Below are 20,198 nucleotides of genomic sequence, written 5' to 3' on the forward strand. Positions count from 1 at the left end.
AGGAATGGATAGTCACCTCACTGGCACGCTCAAGGGTGCGATGGGCTCTTCGCATGCTTATGACTTATCCAAGACCGGAAGACTGGAGGCATGTGAGATGGAGTGATGAGGTCCATTTTAGATGGGACCCTGAAGGCAAGGCCTATATCATTCGAAAGCGTGGCGACGCAGAGAGACGAAAGCCTGATTGTATCCAAGTGAGAGAGACCTACGACGACACGAATAAGAATCAGAAGCGTGTCCATCTATGGGGAGCCATATGGTACAACAACATCTCCCCATTGATTCAATATGAGGTTCCCTCGAACAGCAACGGCAAGATGAATCAAGACATCTACTGCAGCCAGATATTGCCCGTTGTGAAGGACTGGGTTGAGGATGTGTATCCAGATACACACTACTACTATCACCCTGGCTCTGACGACCGTATTCTATTTGCGCTTGAGGAGGATAATGACGGTGGCCATGGGGTTGCTCAGAGAAACAACAAGGTGGAGCGAATGAAGCAGTCAATGGGGCTGTCAAGGACTGAAGGCCCATATCGTTACTTCTTCAACCACGCCAGATCACCAGACTTCGCACCTATTGAGAACGTGTGGAGCCCTCTGAAGCAGTACGTACGACAACGACCTCACTGGTCTGATGAGATAGTGGCTGAGCTGTGTCAAGAACGATGGCAACAGATAAGAGAGGAGAATATGGACTGGATCAACGCCCTATGCGACTCAGTGCCAGAGAGATTGGAGAATATCATATTCAGCAGGGGTCAGAAGAACGCAGTAGATACACATTGTGACTACAGACGCAGCAGAACGAAGAACAAGGTGGTGTGGATGTGAATAGAGAGATAGAACAACACCTTCAGAAATGAACATAATCCCACCAGTTGTTTTGGGCGGTTTGGTCAGTGTGGAGCGTGCCTTCATGGCCAAAATCGTCGACATGACCGGAGAGCCGCACAGCGTGACGGACGCTCATGATCGAGAAGCGCCGAGCACTCTGTGGGTGCTCTAGGCGCCACGCCATGTCAAGGGCAAGGGCGACGGACTCCATGCCCCTGCGAGCTTATACAGGCGGTACGTGCGAAAAGCTCGCCGCCAATACCCTACCGAGGGACTGACACGGCGAGTTGTGCAACACCGCTGCTGAGTCCGCCGCCAACCGCCACCTGCCAAGGCGTCCTCGGGCACGCAGGTGGTAAGTGAGCTAAAACGCAGTAGAGAGAAGTGGCATGTCTCGCACGCCTTGGCAGCCAAAGATCAATAAGCCGTGGACAAACGCCGCCGCAGGTGAGGGCTGGTGAAGGGCGCTACCAATTGTGACCACGGCGTCCTGGCCTGCTTTCCCTTGTCGCGCTCCTCGTCTGCGTGCATCACCCCATACGCCGACGTTGCTGCGGCAGCTGGCGACGGCCTCAGCATGAAAGGGCTGCAATCTCGACTCATTATCGGCGTATCAGTTCGGACAGCGTCGCTAAACAACGCTTCGCAGAGATACACTGGAATCCACTATCCACTGCAAGGACACGCCGCCGCAACGTACCCCGCAACCAGTGTACGACCGAAACGTGCTACGAGCCCCACGGCGCGTCCTTCCTGCAGCGCCGCAGGACTCTGGTCGCTCTCTTCAAGATGATGCTGTGGAAGGAGACTTGATGGCTTACCCGAGGGTGCTTCGCTGCTCCGACAAGTGTTACTGTGATCGCCGTCTTGGGGATTCCGGGAGCAGCAATCCAAGGGACGACCTTTCAGCCCCAAAATCTGCGCGTCCGACAAGACATATCGCGTGAATCTTGGACAGATGCTCCAGTCCGGCCTGGCTATGCTTGGCCTGGCCATGTGCGCGAAGATCGAGTATGCGCTAACAAGCAATTGGCCGTGTTAGCGGAGAATCTTGGGCGCTAAGTGGAACTTCTGAGACATCCTTCCAGCGTTATCCGGAAATCCTCTTCAGATGCCACGAACAGCACGGCGGAAGCTACGAAAATGGACCCGACGTGACCAAGCCGAGCCACCGTCAGACATCCTTGCTGGATGTTCGCAATGCTCTATGCAGCTCCACGCGTAACGCTGGAGCTAGTGGCGAAGGTAAGTAGTTGTCTACTTTCTACAAGCAAGTCCCGACAAGCAAGTCTCAACAAGCAAGTCTCAACAAGCAAAGTCTCAACAAGCAAAGACTCAACAAGCAAAGTCTCTGCGAAGAGATAGCCGTTCCAAATCAACACAGTCGATATTCAGAGGCTTCACGGCGCTCTACATACCGGAGATGGACTTCAAAGTGGACTCAGACATGCTATTTGCACCATATACCAACGAGAGTCAAGTCAACATCCAAGACCATCATGCAAAGCCTGGCCTTGCGCTCAACGCTGCTGACACAATGCCGTTGCAAAGACTGTCAGACCTGGCTCAGATTCGTCAGTCCCACATACTGCAATCCCAGCACGATGAGTGGTTCGTCAACACTTCCGCCCTAGATGGGCGAATCTTGGCGGATGTGGGTGGCACCGGTCCTTCGACACCTTTGTCGAGCGGAGCAATTAGCGATAACACTGTCAATGAAAGAAAACGCTGCGAGGATCATGATGATTATGGCGAAAGTGATCGCGACGTACCCAGCGATGTCACAGCGGAAGGGCCAGGATTGAAATCGCAGATCACGGACGCAGAAAAAGAAGCCGGTGCTTCTCCTCAACAACGACCTCATGCGGCTGTAGAGAAGAGATATCGGCGGACTGTCAACACGAAACTACAGCAACTTTACACATCAATTCCGTCATCTCGGAAGTTCTCGCCAGACGACAGGGCAGGCACAGGTAGTGACGACAGCGACCAAGCAGCAAAACCTGTTGTTCTCGACAAGGCCATTCAGTACGTCCAACACTTGACAGAGACGTATCTGAAATACGATGCCGATATTGAAGATCTACGGAAACAACTGCGAGATCTCGCCGAACGTCGCGGTGTCGGTGAGCACGTCGCGCAGACACAGTTCGAGGAGCCAGCTTCTGAGCTGGCCTGAGTGACGTCTCCTTGTTTGCTCATCAGGCTTCTGCTTCCCGTCGAAATTCCAATGCGCCCCCGGTCAGCTCCCAGTCAGCGCATCTCGAAGCCACTTGACCGCCGACAGGCTGGCAGTGGCGGCTTGGTCCCTTGACCATGCCGCCGGACTGGATTTGAAAACGAACTGCGGACTTCGGTCCTGCGACACACCCGAGAGGCTCGTGCGCGTTTCGTAGTCCAGCATCGTCTTTTCTCGACCTGGATGCGCGTGCACCTCATGTGCACACTGGTGTACAAAGATTGCGGCTTAGGAACACGGGGACTCCGGATCATCCTGGCCCGAGTGAACGAAATCTCATCCGACCCGTAAGGTCGACGGTCTATCTAGTGGCGTCAAACTGTGTCTCAGTACTCCTTGCAAATCTCAACGGGCCGAATGCTTGAGCCTTGGGCCGCATGGTACACTTGCGCTGTTGGTCAGGACTATGTTTCCAGGCTCGATTTTTGCCATGTGGCACATTTTTGGGTCGTCGCGTGGCCTACCAGCAAGACGCCTCATACATTGCAGCAGAAGGCGATTCATCACGGACAGCCACCAACATATAGATGTAATTCGACAAACCGCACTATCAGATAGTCAATCGAGCCTCCCGTGCTTCTTCCGCTGGCTGATCAAGTTATGTGGTGGTGTTGCGCTCGAGTGACATTGTCTCTTTTCCGAAGTATCGAATGGTGCTGCTACAACCATGCGGCGCAAACACACACCAGTAGTCAGTTTAGCGTACGCTGACTTCGCATCTATCGCCTGCGGTCACAGACTGAACCGTTTTGTCTCAATCTCGACCAGGGCGCCCAAGGAGGTTTCAGCACAGCACCTTTTTTAGACGCTGCAACATGAAGTTTTCGATGACTGTATGTAATGCGCTTCATCCTGAAGCGTCGTTTTGGTAATTGAGAATTGGACTGCCTGATGAGTGCTCATCATCTGATGTGGGGACGTTCTACAGTAGGAGTAGAGATGCAAGGCCACATGTGGATTCATCTCGTTGCAGTGGCCACATGTGTAGCCACCTATGGGTCACAGGGTGGCCACAAGTCAAGGTAGCGTTGGTAAGGCCTACAGGACTGACTATAAGGACTTCATAAGGCATTCAGGCACGAAGTACGTGGCCTTGTGTATGAGTGGCTGCCACGAAAACCGCATCTCTATCTAGGAGTCCCTTGCCATTCACTCGGGACGGACCCTCTAATCCCGCCAAGATGGCACGTGTTGTCGGCAGACTCGAAGCACCGGCCGCGGAGAATAGAGACGGCTTGTCATCGTGCGTACTCTAGTGATCCCCGGACGCTGTGCCCGGTCTCAAAATACGACACGCTTCAATGCTTTAGGCAACACGGAGTCTGCGGAGGCCTGATCGACGGTAGTTGAGGCATTTGCTGTTAGTGGTTCCTAGTACATCGCATGGCGAAACATAGCATACCCTGCAGCCATGTGCAGCTTCTGTTACTGCACTATGAAGCATCAAGGGAGCCTGGCATAGAGCCTGGCACCTGCACAGCCAGCAGCCAATCCTTAACCCTCAACAGGACACGAAATTTAGATGGTTCAACCCCTTGTTCTTTGCTGCTAAAATGATATATGGTATGTAGACTCGGTGTCCAGGTTCGCGTCGAACTCGTGTGAATTCAGCTTGACGACCCAAATCTCGAACCTACTTCAACATAAGGCTTCGAAGGCAGGCGCTCAGCCGCAGCAGACGAAAAGTAGAGCTCCGTGTCAAGATAGCCGAGCTGCCATGTACACAGATGCCTCCACTTTGAGCATGGATGCCCATCTCTTCCCTTCCACATTCGGCAGTAAGTCCGCATATGATCGAAACTTGACGAGCCAAACTAACGTCCTTACCAGATTCCGACTACATGCACCCGGATGGAAGCAATGGAGACTTCCTATTCTCTCACCATGGGGTTTGGAATCCTGAAGCAACGTTCAACCCAGGGGTCTACTATGGTGACATGAGCGGCTATGGTCCCATGATGGTGTACGATGCGCCCATGCAATGCAGCCTCAATGTAGCCCCCAGCTTTCAGATCGACACATTGCCAGTGGCAGAACAGAGACCCATCGGCTCTTCCGGACAGAAGCGAAAGTCTCGGAGCTCGACAAAGCCAGTAGTCCAAAAACGACAGGTAAAGCACCGTCAAATATCAGTGAAGTGATAAAGACGCTGACAGCATACCAGAAGCAAAGCAACAGCCAAAGAAGCAGTGTCAGCAGTAGCAGCAGTCCGAAAAGCATCGTCAGCGACTCCATCGCACCTACCGCACCAAGCTGCCGTGCCCATTACGCTGTGGAGAAGCGGTATCGAACAACATTGAACGATCGTTACGCCGCGCTCGCTCGACTCGTGTCACAAACCGAGACACAGGAGATATGTCGGACGGAGAACAAAGATTGGGAGGTCCCTCCTAAGCTCGACAGCAGTCCGAGTTCTGGAGACGATAAGGGACCCTGTAAACGGCAAAGCAAGACGACAACGCTATCGGCCGCCATCGACACCATCGCTCTCCTCGACCGGTGTTGCATGCGAAAAGCGCAGGAGCTTCAGTCACTGAGGGAACAGTATCGTGCGCTCAGTGCCGCCGGAAATTGATGGGGACAAGCGGTGAGGCGGAGGCGCCATTCTTCGACTCGACCACACATTGCAAAAGAGAGGCGAGCCTTGCTGGCGAGGCGAGTGCAGCGAGCACTGCACAGGACACGTACATGATTCAGGGCGATGCCCTCGGTGGACGGAGCCCATGCATGATGTTTATCTTTATACCCCGGAATCGCAACCTTGAACAATAGATGCACTTGACGTGCGTAGCCCTACGGCCTTGTGCCCCTTGTTGGCACTCAGCCGATGCAAATAGTGTTTGGTGCTTTCACATTGACCTTTACCTACATTCACCCACTCTCCGTCCATGCCTTGCCACTTGCAGCCAACGCTCAGTGCTGCATACTGGGTAGGCGTACTGCATAAGGCATGCGGGATACTGTATACGACATACTGATACTGCAGACTGCATACACTGAGGACGCTGCAGCTGGTTCTGTCGACAAATTCACGATTTCATTGGCCCTCATCACGTGCTCCCTCACACTGATAGCATCTATCCCCGCAATCTCCGGCCGCTAAGGCAACGTTATCGAGCTTTTGGCTTGGCCGAAAAGTTCGACTTCGACCACAACTGGAACGCTCTCGACGCGATCGTTGTCACCACCACCACCACCACAACCATACCCACAACCACGCTCCAGTAAGATGAAGGTCGGCAAGCCCAAATCCAAGCGAGTGCCTGTACGCCTCCGACATAAGATCCAGAAAGCGTCAGCGAACAAACAGCGCAAAGAGCGAAAAGACGCAAAGAAGAACCCGCAATGGCGGTCACGTCTGAAGAAAGATCCTGGCATTCCAAACCTGTTCCCGTACAAAGAGAAGGTTCTCGCTGAGATCGAGGAGAGCAAGAGAAAGAAGGAAGAGGAGAAGCTGAGAAGAATTGCAGTTGCGAAGGCGCAGCGAGAAGGGCGCAAGGTCGAGACTGCCAGCGAGGCGATGGAGCACGACGGTGAAGATGAGGATGGGGAGTTGCCGGACCCCGAAGACGACGTCGAGGGGGAAGGAGCTGATGGTGATGAGATGGAGGAAGACACAAATCCCATGGCTGCGCTCTTGGCTTCTGCGCAAGCTCGCGCGCAAACTTTCCAAGCAGATGATGTCGATGAGGAGCACGAGGATGGCGATGATGGAGATGATGACGAGGAAGTGGCCGCGCCGGAGAATACCAAAAGGACAATTCAATCGAAGAACACCACAGCACCAGCACGAAAGGAGCTTCCGAAGCAAGCACTAGCCGATCCCATCAAAACAGTCACCAAGCTCCTCGACAGACTGCAAAGGACGCAAGAAGGCCTCCAGCAACTCCTCGATTACTACCAGCTCCCACCTCTCGTCACAGCCGGCAGTGACACCACAACCCGATTACTGGTCGATGTGGCGCGCAAGCGTGGACGCCTGGGACGGGGTGGCATCCCAAACCTCAACGCCGCAGCATTGACAGTCCTGTCAGATGTCAACGACGACCGCCTCAAACTGCCAGCGCTGTCGCAGCAGCCCTTGACAACATCACAAGCAGCAGCGAACAAGAGCAAAGTGCAAATTGTCACAGAACTAGCGCAACCATTCCGAATCGAAGGACTGTTTGGCGATTCTTTGAAGGAAGAGGGCAGTCGCGATGCCGGGGCCATGGACATCGAAACATGATCATGCTCTTCTTCGTTGCGATTTGCTGGCCTTTGCTCGGCGCTATGCATAGAGATACCCCACATCATCTACATACTTTTCCATCGCCGAGCGCCACGCTTGCTTCCGTAACCAAAAGACTCAATTCTGCATTCCGCGTTTTGCTAGACCATCCCATCGCCACACAGCATCTATGACTTGAAAACTGTGGCCTCGGGCCAACGCTTCCTCGCCGTCTCAAGGTATGTTCGCCTCGCGTCCTCTTCAGCCCTGATCTCGTCGAAAAGCTCCAAGCCGGCCTCTGCTTGTTGTAACGTCACGCTTGATAGTTCCAAGGATCTCTGCAGATCTTGCACGCCCTGCGACTTCGTCTCTATCGCGCCTGGGTTGAGCGCACTTCTCAGGCGCACGACTGAATGTATGTGATCGGCGCTGTGATTGTGCTTCGCAAGATACTCCTCGTTGTGCTGCCCAAGCGATAGGGAGTCCAGTTTGCCGAGAAAGAGATCCTGGACGACCTCTTGGACCTCCTTTGGTAAAGGCTCCGAGAGCTTGTCAAGGGCAAGCTTGAAGCGGCCGCTGAGTTCGTGACATTTCGGATGGTTTGGGTCGATGTTTTGAAGAGCCAAGAGGCACTTGAGCGCGAGAAGATACTTTTCTGTAGAGAGTGTTAGCATTCAGCAGTCTCGCCGTAGGATACCGTGCCATGACTTACTTCGTCGGATGTAGACCTCAAATCCAGCCAGTTGCCCATCAATGTTCTTCGGACTGAGCTCCAGCAATGGGATCAGGTACTTCATCGCCTCCTCAAGTGGCTTTTCTCCTGCACTCTTCAACAGCTCGAGGCCGTTCGGATCTTGATCTTCTTTCTTTGCGTTCCCCTCGTCATCCTTCTGCGGCTGGGACTTCTTGGCAGCTGCTGCCTTCCGATCGGCCTCAGCTTTCTCAGCCTCCTTCTTTGCCTTCTTTGCTGCCTTCTTCCTCTCGGCAGCGCTCTCAGCTGTACCATTAATCTGGCCACTCGCCAATTCCGGCTGATCATGCAGCATAAGATAGATTCCAATGGCAGATAGTGCGGCTCGAGTGAAGAAGGGATGTTCTCGTAGCTTGTCCTCCCACCTGATCATGTCGACGTAAGCGCGGACTACACCTTTGCGCAGACTGAAAGAGTGAAAGTCGAATTGATCTTCTTGCCAAACCTCGAAGATGTCGTAGACGGCCTTGAAGCGCTTCAAGGCTAGGCTGAAGTTGCGCTGCCGTAAGTAAGACTCGCCATCTTCGGTGATGAACCACACACACTGCATGTCGAGCAGATCGCCAAGGGGACCACCAACGGCTTCTTTGCGAGTAAACAAGCCCATCGTGTCAGTCGCAGATTGATGCTCGTCGTTCCTGAGTTGATACTTGGCGCATTTCGTGTTGATGTAACGATCTTTGAGGTCCATCTCTCGTGCTGCATTCATCGCTTTCGAAGCTGTCTCGGTATCGCCGAGGTGTTTAGATATCCGCGCTTTCGTCATGTGGTACGTGTAGTCGGTCTTGGAAGGATTCAGGGAGATGGCCTTGTCGATGTAGTCCTGTGCTCTGCTGAGGTCTCGCGAAAGGTAGTAGTTGTAGTGTTGCGCAAGGAAGTAGTTGACGCTAAGTGGCCAAAGGTGTGCTTTACTGTCGCCATTCGTTTGATGTGAGCCGTCGATGCTGCCGTTGGCCTGGCTCTTCTCTGCGCTGCCGTTGGCTTGTGGTTTTTCTGCAGCATACCCTTCCACCAGTTGCTGAATTGCTTGCAGTTTCTGGGCATCCGAGTAGAGTTGCTTTACGTTTGCAAATGTGCTTGGCACGCCCCTCGAGAACATTCTTCGCAGGTAGCTATCGGCGTGTTTCCGGAACGCCTCCCCGTGTAAGAAGTCGAGCGGTATGCGTCGCGCGGCGTCGTTGCGCTGATTCTGGTCGGCGTAGGACTGGTAAATGTCTCGGAGCTTGTCCTGGTCTTCAGCCTTTTCGCGATCCAGGCCCAGAGTCTTCTCTAGACCTTCAAAGTACGCTCTCATCTCTGCGTTCCTGCGTAGCAAGGCCCGATACGCCTTTTCCGCCTCATCTCGTCTCTCAAGCTTCAACAAGTACTCTGCCTTCAGCTCCATGACGGCCGTCCGGTCCAAGGCCGAGTGGTATATCGAATCGAGGTGCTCGAGTGCGCGGCTGTAGTCGCCCTGCTCTGCAATGATCGCGTTCTTGTACAGTACTGCCTCTGCATGCTCCATGTCTGAGCGTGGTGGGGGCTGCTTCAGGGTCTCCTCGAAACGATGCAGCACATTCTCGGCTGCTTCGAGATCGCCCTTGAGATGCAGCGCAACTGCCAATGCGGTCCAGTTCTGCCTCAGCTGCGGCCGCGCCTGCAGCATTTGGTTACGACTATGCTCGAAGCCGACAAAGTCCCTCATCTGCACCTGCAGCAGCGCCAGGTCTCGCTGGATCTGCTGGCTGTCGGGATCCAGCTTCAAGGCAAAGCGGTATGCCTTGATGGCTTCCTCCCAGTTCTTGGCGCTCCGGTAGAGCAGGCCGTAGACGTGCCAGCACACGTGCGACTTCATCGAGTTCTTCAGCGCCAGTTTACAGAGCTCAAACGCCTCGTCTTGCTTGCCTTGATTGTTCAGGATCAAGGCCTTCATCGCCTGCGTGTCGCCATGGTTGGGGTGTTTGCGGAGGATCTGCTCGGCCGCCTTGAGGCCTTTCTTGTACTGCTTCGACTCGTAGTGCTGCACGAGATGGCGGAACAGCGTCGCCTCCTTGGACGGGAGCGGAGCGGCCATAACTGCGGGCTGCTGGGCGCGGAGTGGAGCGGCGGAGAGGTGCAGTGCTGGAACGGACAATGCCTATGTCATGCGGTCGTCGGCGGAGAGGGAGAGGGTGAGGGTGAGGGCCGCGCGATATGGTCGATGCGGATGTGCTCCGTCGAGAGCGCGCTCGTTCGGCTTCTGCTTGGTGGAGCGCTCTCACATGCACGCGCCGATCAAGACGTATAGCAGGCAACACACTCTCGAAGCTCAACGGCGCACAAGCGAATGTGTGTACGGGCATGTATGACCAGAGGGGAGTGCCTGAAAGATGTTCGCACGGAATTGTCGGCAGCTCTGCTAGACCGGACTGGACAGCTCCGCAATTGCCAAGAGACCAGCATCTACGAGGGCATGCCGTCACTGATACATGTACATTTGGACGTATGTGTTAAGAGACACCTTGTGAAGATGGCATACTGTTTAATGCGGTAGTAACCAATTGCATTATCGCAGGCACCGCCTATCCGTTGTGCTCACAGCGCTTCCTTCTGCGTCCCGGCGACCATCCAATAAAGTAGCCAGGCCAGTGCAGCACATCCATATATCAAGTCACAAACGCCTCGCTCGATCCACAGCACATGCTAATACAACTCTCTATGCCCGGACATCCCGCTGGCCAATGCAGTATGCCAGCCATGAAAAGACAAAGGAAAAAATGGTTGTTGCTTGGGCCAATTAGGCAGAGAGTCCAGCTTCTGCCTGCGCTTGCGGTCTCAGTCCCGTGAGTTCCGCTATAATCTCAACTCTTTGAGAATCTTCTGCGCCATGTTCTTGTACTGCCATGTGCCACCCTCCACCTTCTTGAACTGCACGCCGTGTAGGCTCAGCAGTGGCACTTTCACCACCAGGATCTCGAATTTCAGCATCATTTCGCCTCCCAGGTCCGACTGCACATGTGTGCTGGTCTCTCCTGCTGGTCGTGATCGTGATGCTCCTGGTCGCGAGTTTGGCGGATCTTCCTCCGAATCTTCTTCTGACTGCGTGTAGCTCGCCTTGGGTCGAGGCCCACCGGGTGGCGTAGCTCGAGCCTCCTCTTTGTCGCCATTTGCACGATCTCGGAATCCCCCGAAGCTGATCTTGCGCCTGTGGCCAGCCTCCGAAGGCGCATTCAACGCCTGGGCTCCGGACGGCGCCGTCTCATCAGCAGCAGACTTGCTCATGATACTCGGCGAGTGCTTGCAGCTAAAGCCACCTTTGATCTCTCGATACTCGACGCCAAGCTCATGCAGTACCCGGATGATGTCGCTGCGTATGAAGTTGAGTGGCTTGTTGCTAGTCGTCGATACGCTGAATAGGCCTTTCAGGTACACTGGCTTCATGTTCGGGCTTCCGCCACCATTCTCTTTGTTCGGAGTCTCCTCCACAAGCTCTTGGTCGGTCTCTTCGGGGACATCGGTGCTGCGCGCGTCCTGTCTCCGAGAACGACGGACTTGCATGCTTTCCTTGCGTGCATGGCCCATTGACTTCGCTCGGTTAGCCAGGGAGCCTGTCGGACGAGATGACTCTACGTCAGATGCTGCCTCTTTGATACTGCTTCCCTGGTCGAAAGACACTTTACGATCCGTACTGCCAGCAGAAGTCACTGGCGGCCTCATGGACGAGCCTTCGGAAACACCACGCCTGGTGAATCGTCTTCGTATGTCACTCGAGTTGACACTTACTGACCGACCAAGGCCATGTGTTCGTCTGCGCTCATTGCCCGCAGTGTCGGCGGCCTGGGGTGGAGTCAGGAGCTCACCAGGAGCAGTGCCGTCGGTCTCGTGCCTTGCGGCCTCACACGTCTGACTTGACTCTCTCGTCCTACGCATGCTGAAGCTCCTCCTCGGCGCGTCGGTGGAATTATTGAAGGCGGCAAGTGCTGGAGGTGGATGGCTCGGTCTGTCACCTCTGTCCCTCCTACTCAACCTTCGGATGAGACCGATCGCAGCGCTCTCTTTTCTCGTGTGGCCAGACGACTTCTGCTCAGCAGCTGGCTCCACAATCGTGGGGTGCACATTCGTTCCCGATGTGTGAGCGGAAGCGCCGGCGTTCAAGCCAGTATTTTGGAGGTCCCGCGTGACTTCATCTTCGCCATGTGTCCGCGCGCGAGGCCGTGTGCGGCCACCTGTCGGCTTCTCGCCTGCCATCTCATATGTCGACGTGTTGGTGTGTGCTGCGGCTGGAGGTGCGAGATCTGGTACTGGTAGAGGCTTCTCTCCTGGGCTTTGCGGGAGTGCTAAGGCACCAGGATTCTCCTCTCGGGCTTCTCGCTCCTGCTTTTCTCGAGCCAAATAGTATATAGAAATCAGTGGGTGATATGCGTTGATCGGGTCGGAGCCGGTCTGTATGGCTTCAGTGGATGGCGTGTTCAAGGTATCGCGACTGGTTGTCGAGCTTCTGCGCTTGTAGAAAGCGCCAAAGACGCCACGCTTCTGGTCGTTTTCGGGTGGAGCCTGGAAGTTCCTCTTTTCCGATAGATGAATGGCACGTTTGTACTCTTCCGATTCCAAAACTTTGGTCAGTTGAGATGTGATTGTCTCCGCATCGCCGAAGTCGAAGCCGGTCATCTTGTCGACCACGGCTGGGTCGAGTGGCAGCTGTAAAGGTTTCCGTGCCGGTAAGTGATTTTCAGGTGGCGCACTAAAACCTTTGGTCATCCATGGATGGCTCATGATCTCCTGTAAGGTTGCCCTGTCGCTTGGGTTCGTGTTGAGCATGCGAGCGATAAGGCTGCGGCATTCTGTAGGCCATTAGTACCGCATTCGTCCCTTTCGTGAGCATCCTTACCAGGACTTAGCCAAGGTGGGTACTCGACCACACCCTTCTTGATCTTGGCATGCAGCTGAGGCATGCTCTGATCATCAAATGGCACCTTGCCACACACAAGCACATACAAAACAATGCCGAAACTCCACACATCGACTTCCGGTCCCGTGTATTGCTTGGCCTGCAGCAATTCAGGAGCAGCAAAGTACAAGCTTCCGCAGAACGTCTTTAGGTGACTCCTTGGGCTGAAGAGATTCGATAGACCAAAGTCGATGATCTTGATATCGCCAGTCTTGCTGATAAGAATGTTCTCAATCTTCAGATCTCGATGCACAATACTATTGCGATGGCAGTAGTCCAAAGCGCTGGCGATCTGGCGACCAAATTTACGGGCTTGCTTCTCCTTGAGGCGACCGTGGCTGATGATATAGTCGAGCATCTGTCCTCCATTCACGTACTCGAACAACATGTACCAGTGATAGTTGGTCCGGACGACATCCCGCATGAAGCAGATATATGGATGATCGACCAGCGTCACGATCGCTGCCTCTCGGGCGGTCCTGACCTCTTTGGAGTGGTCCGCTCGCTCGCGCTCCTGCTGTGTTCGATGCTCGCCATCAGTACTCTGCCTGGGCACGATTTTGACGGCCACCTGCTCTCCAGTCTCCTTATTTCGGGCAAGCTTCACTTTGCCCATGCTGCCTGCACCGACCGTCTTGCCCAGCTCCCAATGCCCCGTCTGAGCATCAATCGTCGTCCGCCGCCGTAGATTCGGATTCGCGCTCGATCTCGCATCGGGATTGTGTGAGCTGGGCGCAGGCGTCGGCTGGTCATTGTAGCGCGAGGCGGTGCGGCCATGTGTCTGGTGCCTCATACTGTCACTGCGAGGTGGATGTGCATGGGAGCCATTCGCCGGCTGCTCGCGCGACTCGCTCCGGCGGTGGGAAGTGTCCGGATGTGCGACATTGGACTGCTCGAAGTCGTGCCGAGCGAGCCTTTCGAGGTTGCCCGATGGCTGTCGGCTGTGCGAGGAGGCCGTCGCTTGCGGCTGCGACGTGGACATTGATCGTCTCGGCGAAGCAGGAGCGACTGGGCGGGACGCGCTGCTGGCAGCCCGATGCGGTGTGTACTGCTGCGGCTGCGGCTGCGGCTGCGGGGCGCGGTGGGAGGAGGTGCGTGTTGGCAGAGAGGCGGCGGCGGAGGACATGATGGCAGCGTCGACGTCGTCGTCGACGTCGTGTGCGTGTGTGCTGGTGTTGCTCTATGCGGGCGGGCAGGTGAAAGGTGCTGGCAATCCCCGTCCAAGGTGCGCAGTCGCAGTCGCAGTCGCCGTCGTGATCGCAGTCGCAGTTCCAACACGCCAATGTCTTGGTCGTTGCTGTCGCCGTCGTGTGCCAATGAGCGACTACCAAGCAAGCAAGATGGTCATGTGTTGCGGTATCACGTATCACGTATCACGTATCACGTCGTGAGCGAGCTGACTGCGGTGCAGGTGGGATCGCGTCCAGGGAGATGGACCTAAAAGGTACCTCCGGGTACCTCCTAGTTCTAGCTCGCAAACACGCACGACACGCCAGTGCAAGGCCCGATCGCCAGTGCGCCCGACTTGTGCGAGCAAGCAAGCAAGCAAGCAAGCAACGTCGACATGTACGCAGCTTGATTATTGATTGCACTGTGTAGTGCGACTGCATACACCTTCACGCATGTCACTGCTGGTAGCTGCAGCTGACACATGTATGCCGAGCACATACTGTACATGTATTGGTGAAACGACCATCAGGCTGCAGCGTCACGTGCAACGGTCGCTGCAGCGCCACAAGCACCACACTATCCGACGTCCTTATTAGCGCAGGGTATGCGGTCGCCGGGACTGTACAGTGCACTATCGAGACCATCTCCCTCCCTCCGGTACACGTAGTCACCTGGGCACTGGATGTTGCCCTGAGTGTGCAGTGGCTAACGTGCGAGGTGGCTAATGCCCTAAGCTGTCCTCTGTCCTCTGTCCTCCGAGTCCCGAGCCGCTGCCGCTGCTAGGAGGTATATTGAGACTTGAGCACTCCACCACCTGCAACAAGTCATCCTGCACGTGCACCTCACTCATTCACTCGTCCTACTGCTTGAGAAGACTGTGAAGGCACATCCCGCACCACGACATCGCTGCGCTCCACGGCGCCAAGTCCCGTCAAGTACTACTGCAGGTAAGTCTTGCAAGCACCAGCACTGCTCGACGGACCATCTCAATGCTGGCCAAGAACGCAGACTAAGAATGTCCTCCAAGCGCTCCCGAGCCGCATTCGAATCGGACACCTCCGCACCGCCGCTTCATGCTCCCTTTGCCTTGTACGGCACGCCTCTGCCTGCGTATGACCCCAAGAGCCGTGACGACGGCAGCTATGTGCCCGTGTGGAAGCAAGAGGTCACCGATAAGCGTGGCAGGAAGCGTCTGCATGGCGCATTCACGGGAGGCTTCAGCGCGGGCTACTTCAACACCGTAGGCTCCAAAGAGGGCTGGGCTCCGAGCACCTTCGTCTCCTCGCGCGCAAATCGAGCCAAGACTCCGCAAGATGGAAAGCAGCAACGGCCAGAGGATTTCATGGATGATGAAGACCTCGCTGAGCAAGCCGAGGCCCAGACGCTCGAGACTCAGAACACCTTCGCCGGATTGGGCAGCACCGCATCAGATGGTGCAGTTCGAGGCATGTTCTCAGACTTGTTCAAGAGCACAGGCGAGACCAAAGGTGTCAAACTGTTGCAGCGCATGGGCTGGCGTCAAGGCCAAGGCATAGGGCCGAAGGTCAGGCGGCGAGCCCAGGGCGACAGAACCGGCCATGCTCACCTCTTTGCCCCCGAGAACTCTCGCATGATCGCCTTCGTTCGGAAGACAGATCGCAAAGGTCTCGGTCATGCTGGAGAAGCACGGCTTAACAACCCGAGCTCCGTGCTGGACGAAGATGAAGACAGTGGGGAAGATGCCAGGATTCTCAGAGCTAACCGTTCGAAGGTCACGATCAAGCCGAAGCCACTGAAAAAGTCCGGTCTTGGCGTAGGTGTGCTGAACGATGACGGGTCCGACGAAGAAGATCCGTATTCCATGGGTCCCGCTATCAATTACAACAAGATCATCGGAGTTGACAGGAAGAAAAAAAAGAAAGAAGGCCTCCTTGCGAGCAATGCCACTTCATCTGTTACAAAACTACCATCCGTGGCGAAGAAGCTCATCCAGCGTACAACCAACGTCTCCAACTTCAGGAAATGTCACGACGATCGTCTGCCACTGGATGGATTTGTGCTAGCCACTGCTGCACTGACCGTTACGCATGCGCAGGAATATCCACCCCCGGTAGTGCCTGCTGGTTGGAGGCCAGCTCAGCAGACCAACAACGTCGAAGCCAAGGCTGGTGCATATCAGTCTACCGCAGATGCTGCAAAAGCCTCTTCCATGGATCCCAAAGGTCGTGCTGCACTGCTTGGCGAGCAGCCCCTACCCGGCAAGTCCATTTTCGACTTTATCACACCAGAAGCACGGGCACGGCTGGCAACGGCAACTGGTAGACATAATCTTCCCCAAGCTTTGGGCGAAAGTGCGCCTGCTGGTTTCCAGTCAAGTGATGCAGAAAAGCATCGCACTCTGTGGGATCTTGTTCCACGCCTTGACAAGCAGACGGCAGCGTCGGCATTACAGCGTGGCAATACTGGATGGATGCCTTATGCCGAAGATGAAGGGAAACGCGCCAGATACAAATATTTTCTGGAACTCAATACAGGCCTGCGGTCCAACTTGCCTGAGCGCCCAAGCACGCTCTCGCTTGATGAATGGAGTAAGGAGATGCGCGAATTCTCTGAAGCAGCAGAGATCTTCAAGCCTATGTCCGGACTGATGGCCAGTCGCTTCAAATCCTCAACGAGTGCTGGACCAAAACTGGCATCTGACGCGGCAGACGCTGCACCACCGACTCCGGCCAAGGAAGAAGATCCGGCAGAAAAAGCAGCTAAATTAGGCATGTACGGCCCCATGACTCGCTCGAGGCAGGCGTTTCATCCTACACGGCTGCTCTGCAAACGCTTCAACGTGAAGCCACCAGCAAATGTTGCAGCAGGCGGCGTAGCCGAAGCAGATGCGGCACTTGTGGATAAGAGTCGAAGGCTAGACGTGGTCAGTCAAGCAAGTCTCGATCGAATGATGATGGAGACCAGCTTTAAACCGACAGGATTCGTGTCTCAAGGCACCGAAGGCCCTTCCACAGAGACGCAAGGCGTCGAGCCGTCCACAATGCAGCCTATTAATGTAGACGCAGAACGCAATGAGGCTCTCGAAGGAAAGCGCGCAGGAGACGAAGTCTTCAAAGCAATCTTCGGCAGCGACGATGAAGATGACTAGGCTGTGTATCGTCTATTCCAAGCATTCTCTCGTAACTCTTTCACCTTCCGCCAACGGTTTTTCCAACCCTTTTCATACCGCGCCACATCTGTTTGATCACCTCGACTGTCTGTACGGTTCCATTGAACAGACCAAAAAGGAACAGAGCAAGCCAGCTCAGAAAAAAGCAAATAACAAAACTAAGCCAGTATGTCTGAACAGAGTACTCCACGCCCACCAGTTGCATACTGAAGTATCCAGTCATGAGGCTGACCGGTAAGAACAAGATTGTTGCTTTGGTGAGCAGTAAGGTGACCCTCGTCAGGCGGTCGACGTCCACGGATTGCTTGATGGCAATGAGGTTGAAGTTCTGGTAGATTCACACGTCAGCATCGACACATTTCCAAAGGTTGCTGAAGCAAAGATAAGCCCACCATAGCAACAAGCGACTCCTTCTGCTTAATGTACTCCTCCACCTCCGATAGAGCGTACAGATCAATCACGTCCCTCAGCCGCTTGAACCTGACTCTCGCAGCACTGCTCAAACTCACTCCCATCAGACTGTCCTTCTCCGTTACGATTGGTCGGACTGTATCCAACGATGCCTGCGACGACGAAGTCACTACCTGCGAATTATGCAGAGAAGCTGCGGACGCCGTTTGAGGTTCCAACAATCGATCAATAATTCTGTCGTAGCTGGAATAATGCTTCTTCAGAACACCAAGCTCCTTCCCGATCTTGTCCAAGCGGTCAATATGGACTAGCTTAGGCCGTTGGAACATCTCACTTCGGAGTTGGCTCAGCTCTACGCCGTAGCGACTCTCTTTGCGGGATACTAGGGTATAGCTATTATGCCAGTTCTCAAAGAGATAATAGAACAGTAGTCCCGGAGCGTCGGAGTCACGATGAGCTGTCTCCTCGGGTGTGTTGCCTAGTCGCGTGCGGATGGGTAGTAACGTTAGTGGGTTGTGTGCCAGGAGAGGGTCATTATGAATTGTGGAAAGCGACCGGAAGACGTTGACCAGGTTCCGACGAGTCTCGGCGAGGATTCGAAGCTGAAAGGTGCTGTAGTTCCCATCCGGACAGGTGAAAGGGAAGGGATCCTCGTTGATGGAGACGACGGTGTTGTCTTCGCACAGTATCAGCCAAGTCCATACTCTTGTGCATTGAGGCAGATAGCTCTTGGAGTCAACTTCGTCCTCGCAGTGGGGTTGCTTAGTTCCATACAACGAGTTGAACCCGACGCAAACGTACTGTCGACCAAAATCAACGGAAGAGTAATGCCATATGCTATCGGCGATCTTGTATAGGTTTCCATGTGTGACAGAGTCTACACTTGAGACGGACATGTGTTCAGATATCTCATCCAGCTCAGCAGCTTCGGCCTCTTTGTCTTCAGCAGTGCTCGAGCGACTGCTCCAGTAATGTCGCCTGGCCGGCGGAGACATCGTGCTGCGAGAGGCTGACAACCTGGGTAGCTTGGGGTCTGAGGACATCAGCGCAAACAGTCGAGGGGAGAAGTCATATCGTTTACCCAGCAGGCTAAGTATAGACCGATGCTGGAAAGGGTGCCAAATGTTGATCCAACGTGTGCTCAGTGCTTCTGGCCTTCCCAATTCGAACAAGGACTGCAGAGAATCAGTCGATAGATTGAATCCAGCCCATGCAGCGTTGTCGCTAAAGTCCACGACAAAGTTCTCCGAGGCGTGGTGCTGCACGTCACCCATGAGCTGTTCGAGATTAGAAGGGTTGTCAAGACTGCTGAAGCTTTTGTGCACAGCGGCGTCTCCAACAGCAAGGTAGTAGTTGTAGGCATCTTGAGCTCCACGTGCTTGCTGTCCGTCTTCGCTTGTCATCTTAGTCGTTGGATACTGCATCGGCATCCATCTTGATTTAGCAGCGCAGCAAAGGCAGTACTTCTACTCCCACAGCATTCTCTTGTGACTACGGCAGCGTCATGCTGGGAGCAGCCGATGACCACGGTAAGTCGTTATAGACAAAGCAGAAGATGCATCAAGCGCCAGCGTGTGAGGCAGATGAGACATTAAAGCACCTGTTTCTGCCCTGTGGCTGGGGCTGAGGGCAGAGCATCAACTCCACACTTTCTGTCCCGGGTCGCGTGACTCGAGCCGTGAGTAAGACAGAGCACCCGAAACGATGTCTTCCCTATCGCAAGGCAATCCTTCCGGTCAGAGTGTTACGACAGTGCAGTTGAAAGAATGAAGCATGCCGTGGTGAACCTACCAAAGCTGCAACCAGATGAATACGTAGAACACAACATACTTCCTCGAAAATTAGCAGAAAAGAATCGCGAGCTACGTCTGCGTGCTCTGTTGATCGCTCCTGAGGAGTTCGCTTCCACATACGAAGTAGAGGTAGAAAGAGGATTGACACATATACTGGACCGTCTGGGGAACAGCCAGGCTGACCACTTTTTTGCGATTGAAACGCATGCAGAGTGGAACATCCAAGGGAATCGGAATATCTTCGAGGAGCTGCTCAGGGTGCGATGGATTGGCATGATTGTTCTTATCGGACCACAGGGACCATCGTCTCCCTCAGCCACGGCCGACCCACTGGCGCAAGAGACAGACCGTACAACAAAGGTCCAGCTCTCCGCAACTGCGAATGGCCAGACACTGCGCTACCACCTGAGTGACATGTTCGTTGAGCCTGTCGCGCAGAGGCAAGGCATCGGGAAGGCGCTGATCGAAGCAGCACTTGGGAAGGCAAGAGGAGTATGCCGGCAGCAAGACGCCAGCTTTCATTGCAGCATCTTTGTCGACTCAGAGAACTCAGCAGCGCGAAGTCTGTACCAGAATATCGGCTTCACGGCAGTTGGAGAAGAATCATACGTCCAGCTGTCGCGGAGGAAGGCGGGAGAGCCGCGGACGAAGACACCAGAGCGTAAGGCCATCCAGATGGAGATCACATGAGCTCGTCACGATGCTAGGCCGATGCCCACCTCAAGATA

At 54.6% G+C, this 20,198-nt stretch overlaps 8 protein-coding genes across 8 annotated transcripts; 5 read left to right on the forward strand and 3 right to left on the reverse strand.

Moving 5' to 3' along the window:
- Positions 1-2,265: 2,265 nt before the first annotated feature.
- On the forward strand, positions 2,266-3,021 carry CLAFUR5_01106 (uncharacterized protein; the record flags this gene model as incomplete). Its single annotated transcript, XM_047900254.1, has 1 exon — positions 2,266-3,021. The coding sequence occupies one exon, from the start codon at positions 2,266-2,268 to the stop codon at positions 3,019-3,021; it is 756 nt and encodes a 251-aa protein (XP_047756319.1).
- A 1,777-nt stretch (positions 3,022-4,798) lies between these two features.
- CLAFUR5_01107 (uncharacterized protein) lies at positions 4,799-5,656 on the forward strand (the record flags this gene model as incomplete). The annotated part of the gene is made up of 3 exons (XM_047900255.1): positions 4,799-4,859; positions 4,912-5,192; positions 5,246-5,656. 3 exons carry the CDS (start codon positions 4,799-4,801, stop codon positions 5,654-5,656), a joined length of 753 nt encoding a protein of 250 aa, XP_047756320.1.
- A 654-nt stretch (positions 5,657-6,310) lies between these two features.
- CLAFUR5_01108 (GTPase grn1) lies at positions 6,311-7,309 on the forward strand (the record flags this gene model as incomplete). The annotated part of the gene is made up of 1 exon (XM_047900256.1): positions 6,311-7,309. The coding sequence occupies one exon, from the start codon at positions 6,311-6,313 to the stop codon at positions 7,307-7,309; it is 999 nt and encodes a 332-aa protein (XP_047756309.1).
- Positions 7,310-7,479: 170 nt separating this feature from the next.
- CLAFUR5_01109 (N-terminal acetyltransferase A complex auxiliary subunit NAA15) lies at positions 7,480-10,095 on the reverse strand (the record flags this gene model as incomplete). Its single annotated transcript, XM_047900257.1, has 2 exons — positions 7,480-7,946; positions 8,004-10,095. 2 exons carry the CDS (start codon positions 10,093-10,095, stop codon positions 7,480-7,482), a joined length of 2,559 nt encoding a protein of 852 aa, XP_047756310.1.
- Positions 10,096-10,853: 758 nt separating this feature from the next.
- On the reverse strand, positions 10,854-14,074 carry CLAFUR5_01110 (Protein kinase; the record flags this gene model as incomplete). The annotated part of the gene is made up of 2 exons (XM_047900258.1): positions 10,854-12,841; positions 12,889-14,074. The coding sequence occupies 2 exons, from the start codon at positions 14,072-14,074 to the stop codon at positions 10,854-10,856; spliced, it is 3,174 nt and encodes a 1,057-aa protein (XP_047755119.1).
- Positions 14,075-15,133: 1,059 nt separating this feature from the next.
- On the forward strand, positions 15,134-17,245 carry CLAFUR5_01111 (G patch domain-containing protein 1; the record flags this gene model as incomplete). The annotated part of the gene is made up of 1 exon (XM_047900259.1): positions 15,134-17,245. One exon carries the CDS (start codon positions 15,134-15,136, stop codon positions 17,243-17,245), a length of 2,112 nt encoding a protein of 703 aa, XP_047755118.1.
- A 46-nt stretch (positions 17,246-17,291) lies between these two features.
- On the reverse strand, positions 17,292-19,107 carry CLAFUR5_01112 (uncharacterized protein; the record flags this gene model as incomplete). The annotated part of the gene is made up of 2 exons (XM_047900260.1): positions 17,292-17,594; positions 17,659-19,107. Coding segments are annotated over 2 exons (1,752 nt in total), but the record flags the coding sequence as incomplete, so codon positions are not given.
- Positions 19,108-19,443: 336 nt separating this feature from the next.
- On the forward strand, positions 19,444-20,160 carry CLAFUR5_01113 (uncharacterized protein; the record flags this gene model as incomplete). Its single annotated transcript, XM_047900261.1, has 1 exon — positions 19,444-20,160. The coding sequence occupies one exon, from the start codon at positions 19,444-19,446 to the stop codon at positions 20,158-20,160; it is 717 nt and encodes a 238-aa protein (XP_047755116.1).
- Positions 20,161-20,198: the final 38 nt, after the last annotated feature.

The sequence above is a fragment of the Fulvia fulva genome, chromosome 1, assembly GCF_020509005.1.
Source record: "Fulvia fulva chromosome 1, complete sequence".
Classification (NCBI taxonomy): Eukaryota; Fungi; Ascomycota; class Dothideomycetes; order Mycosphaerellales; family Mycosphaerellaceae; genus Fulvia; species Fulvia fulva.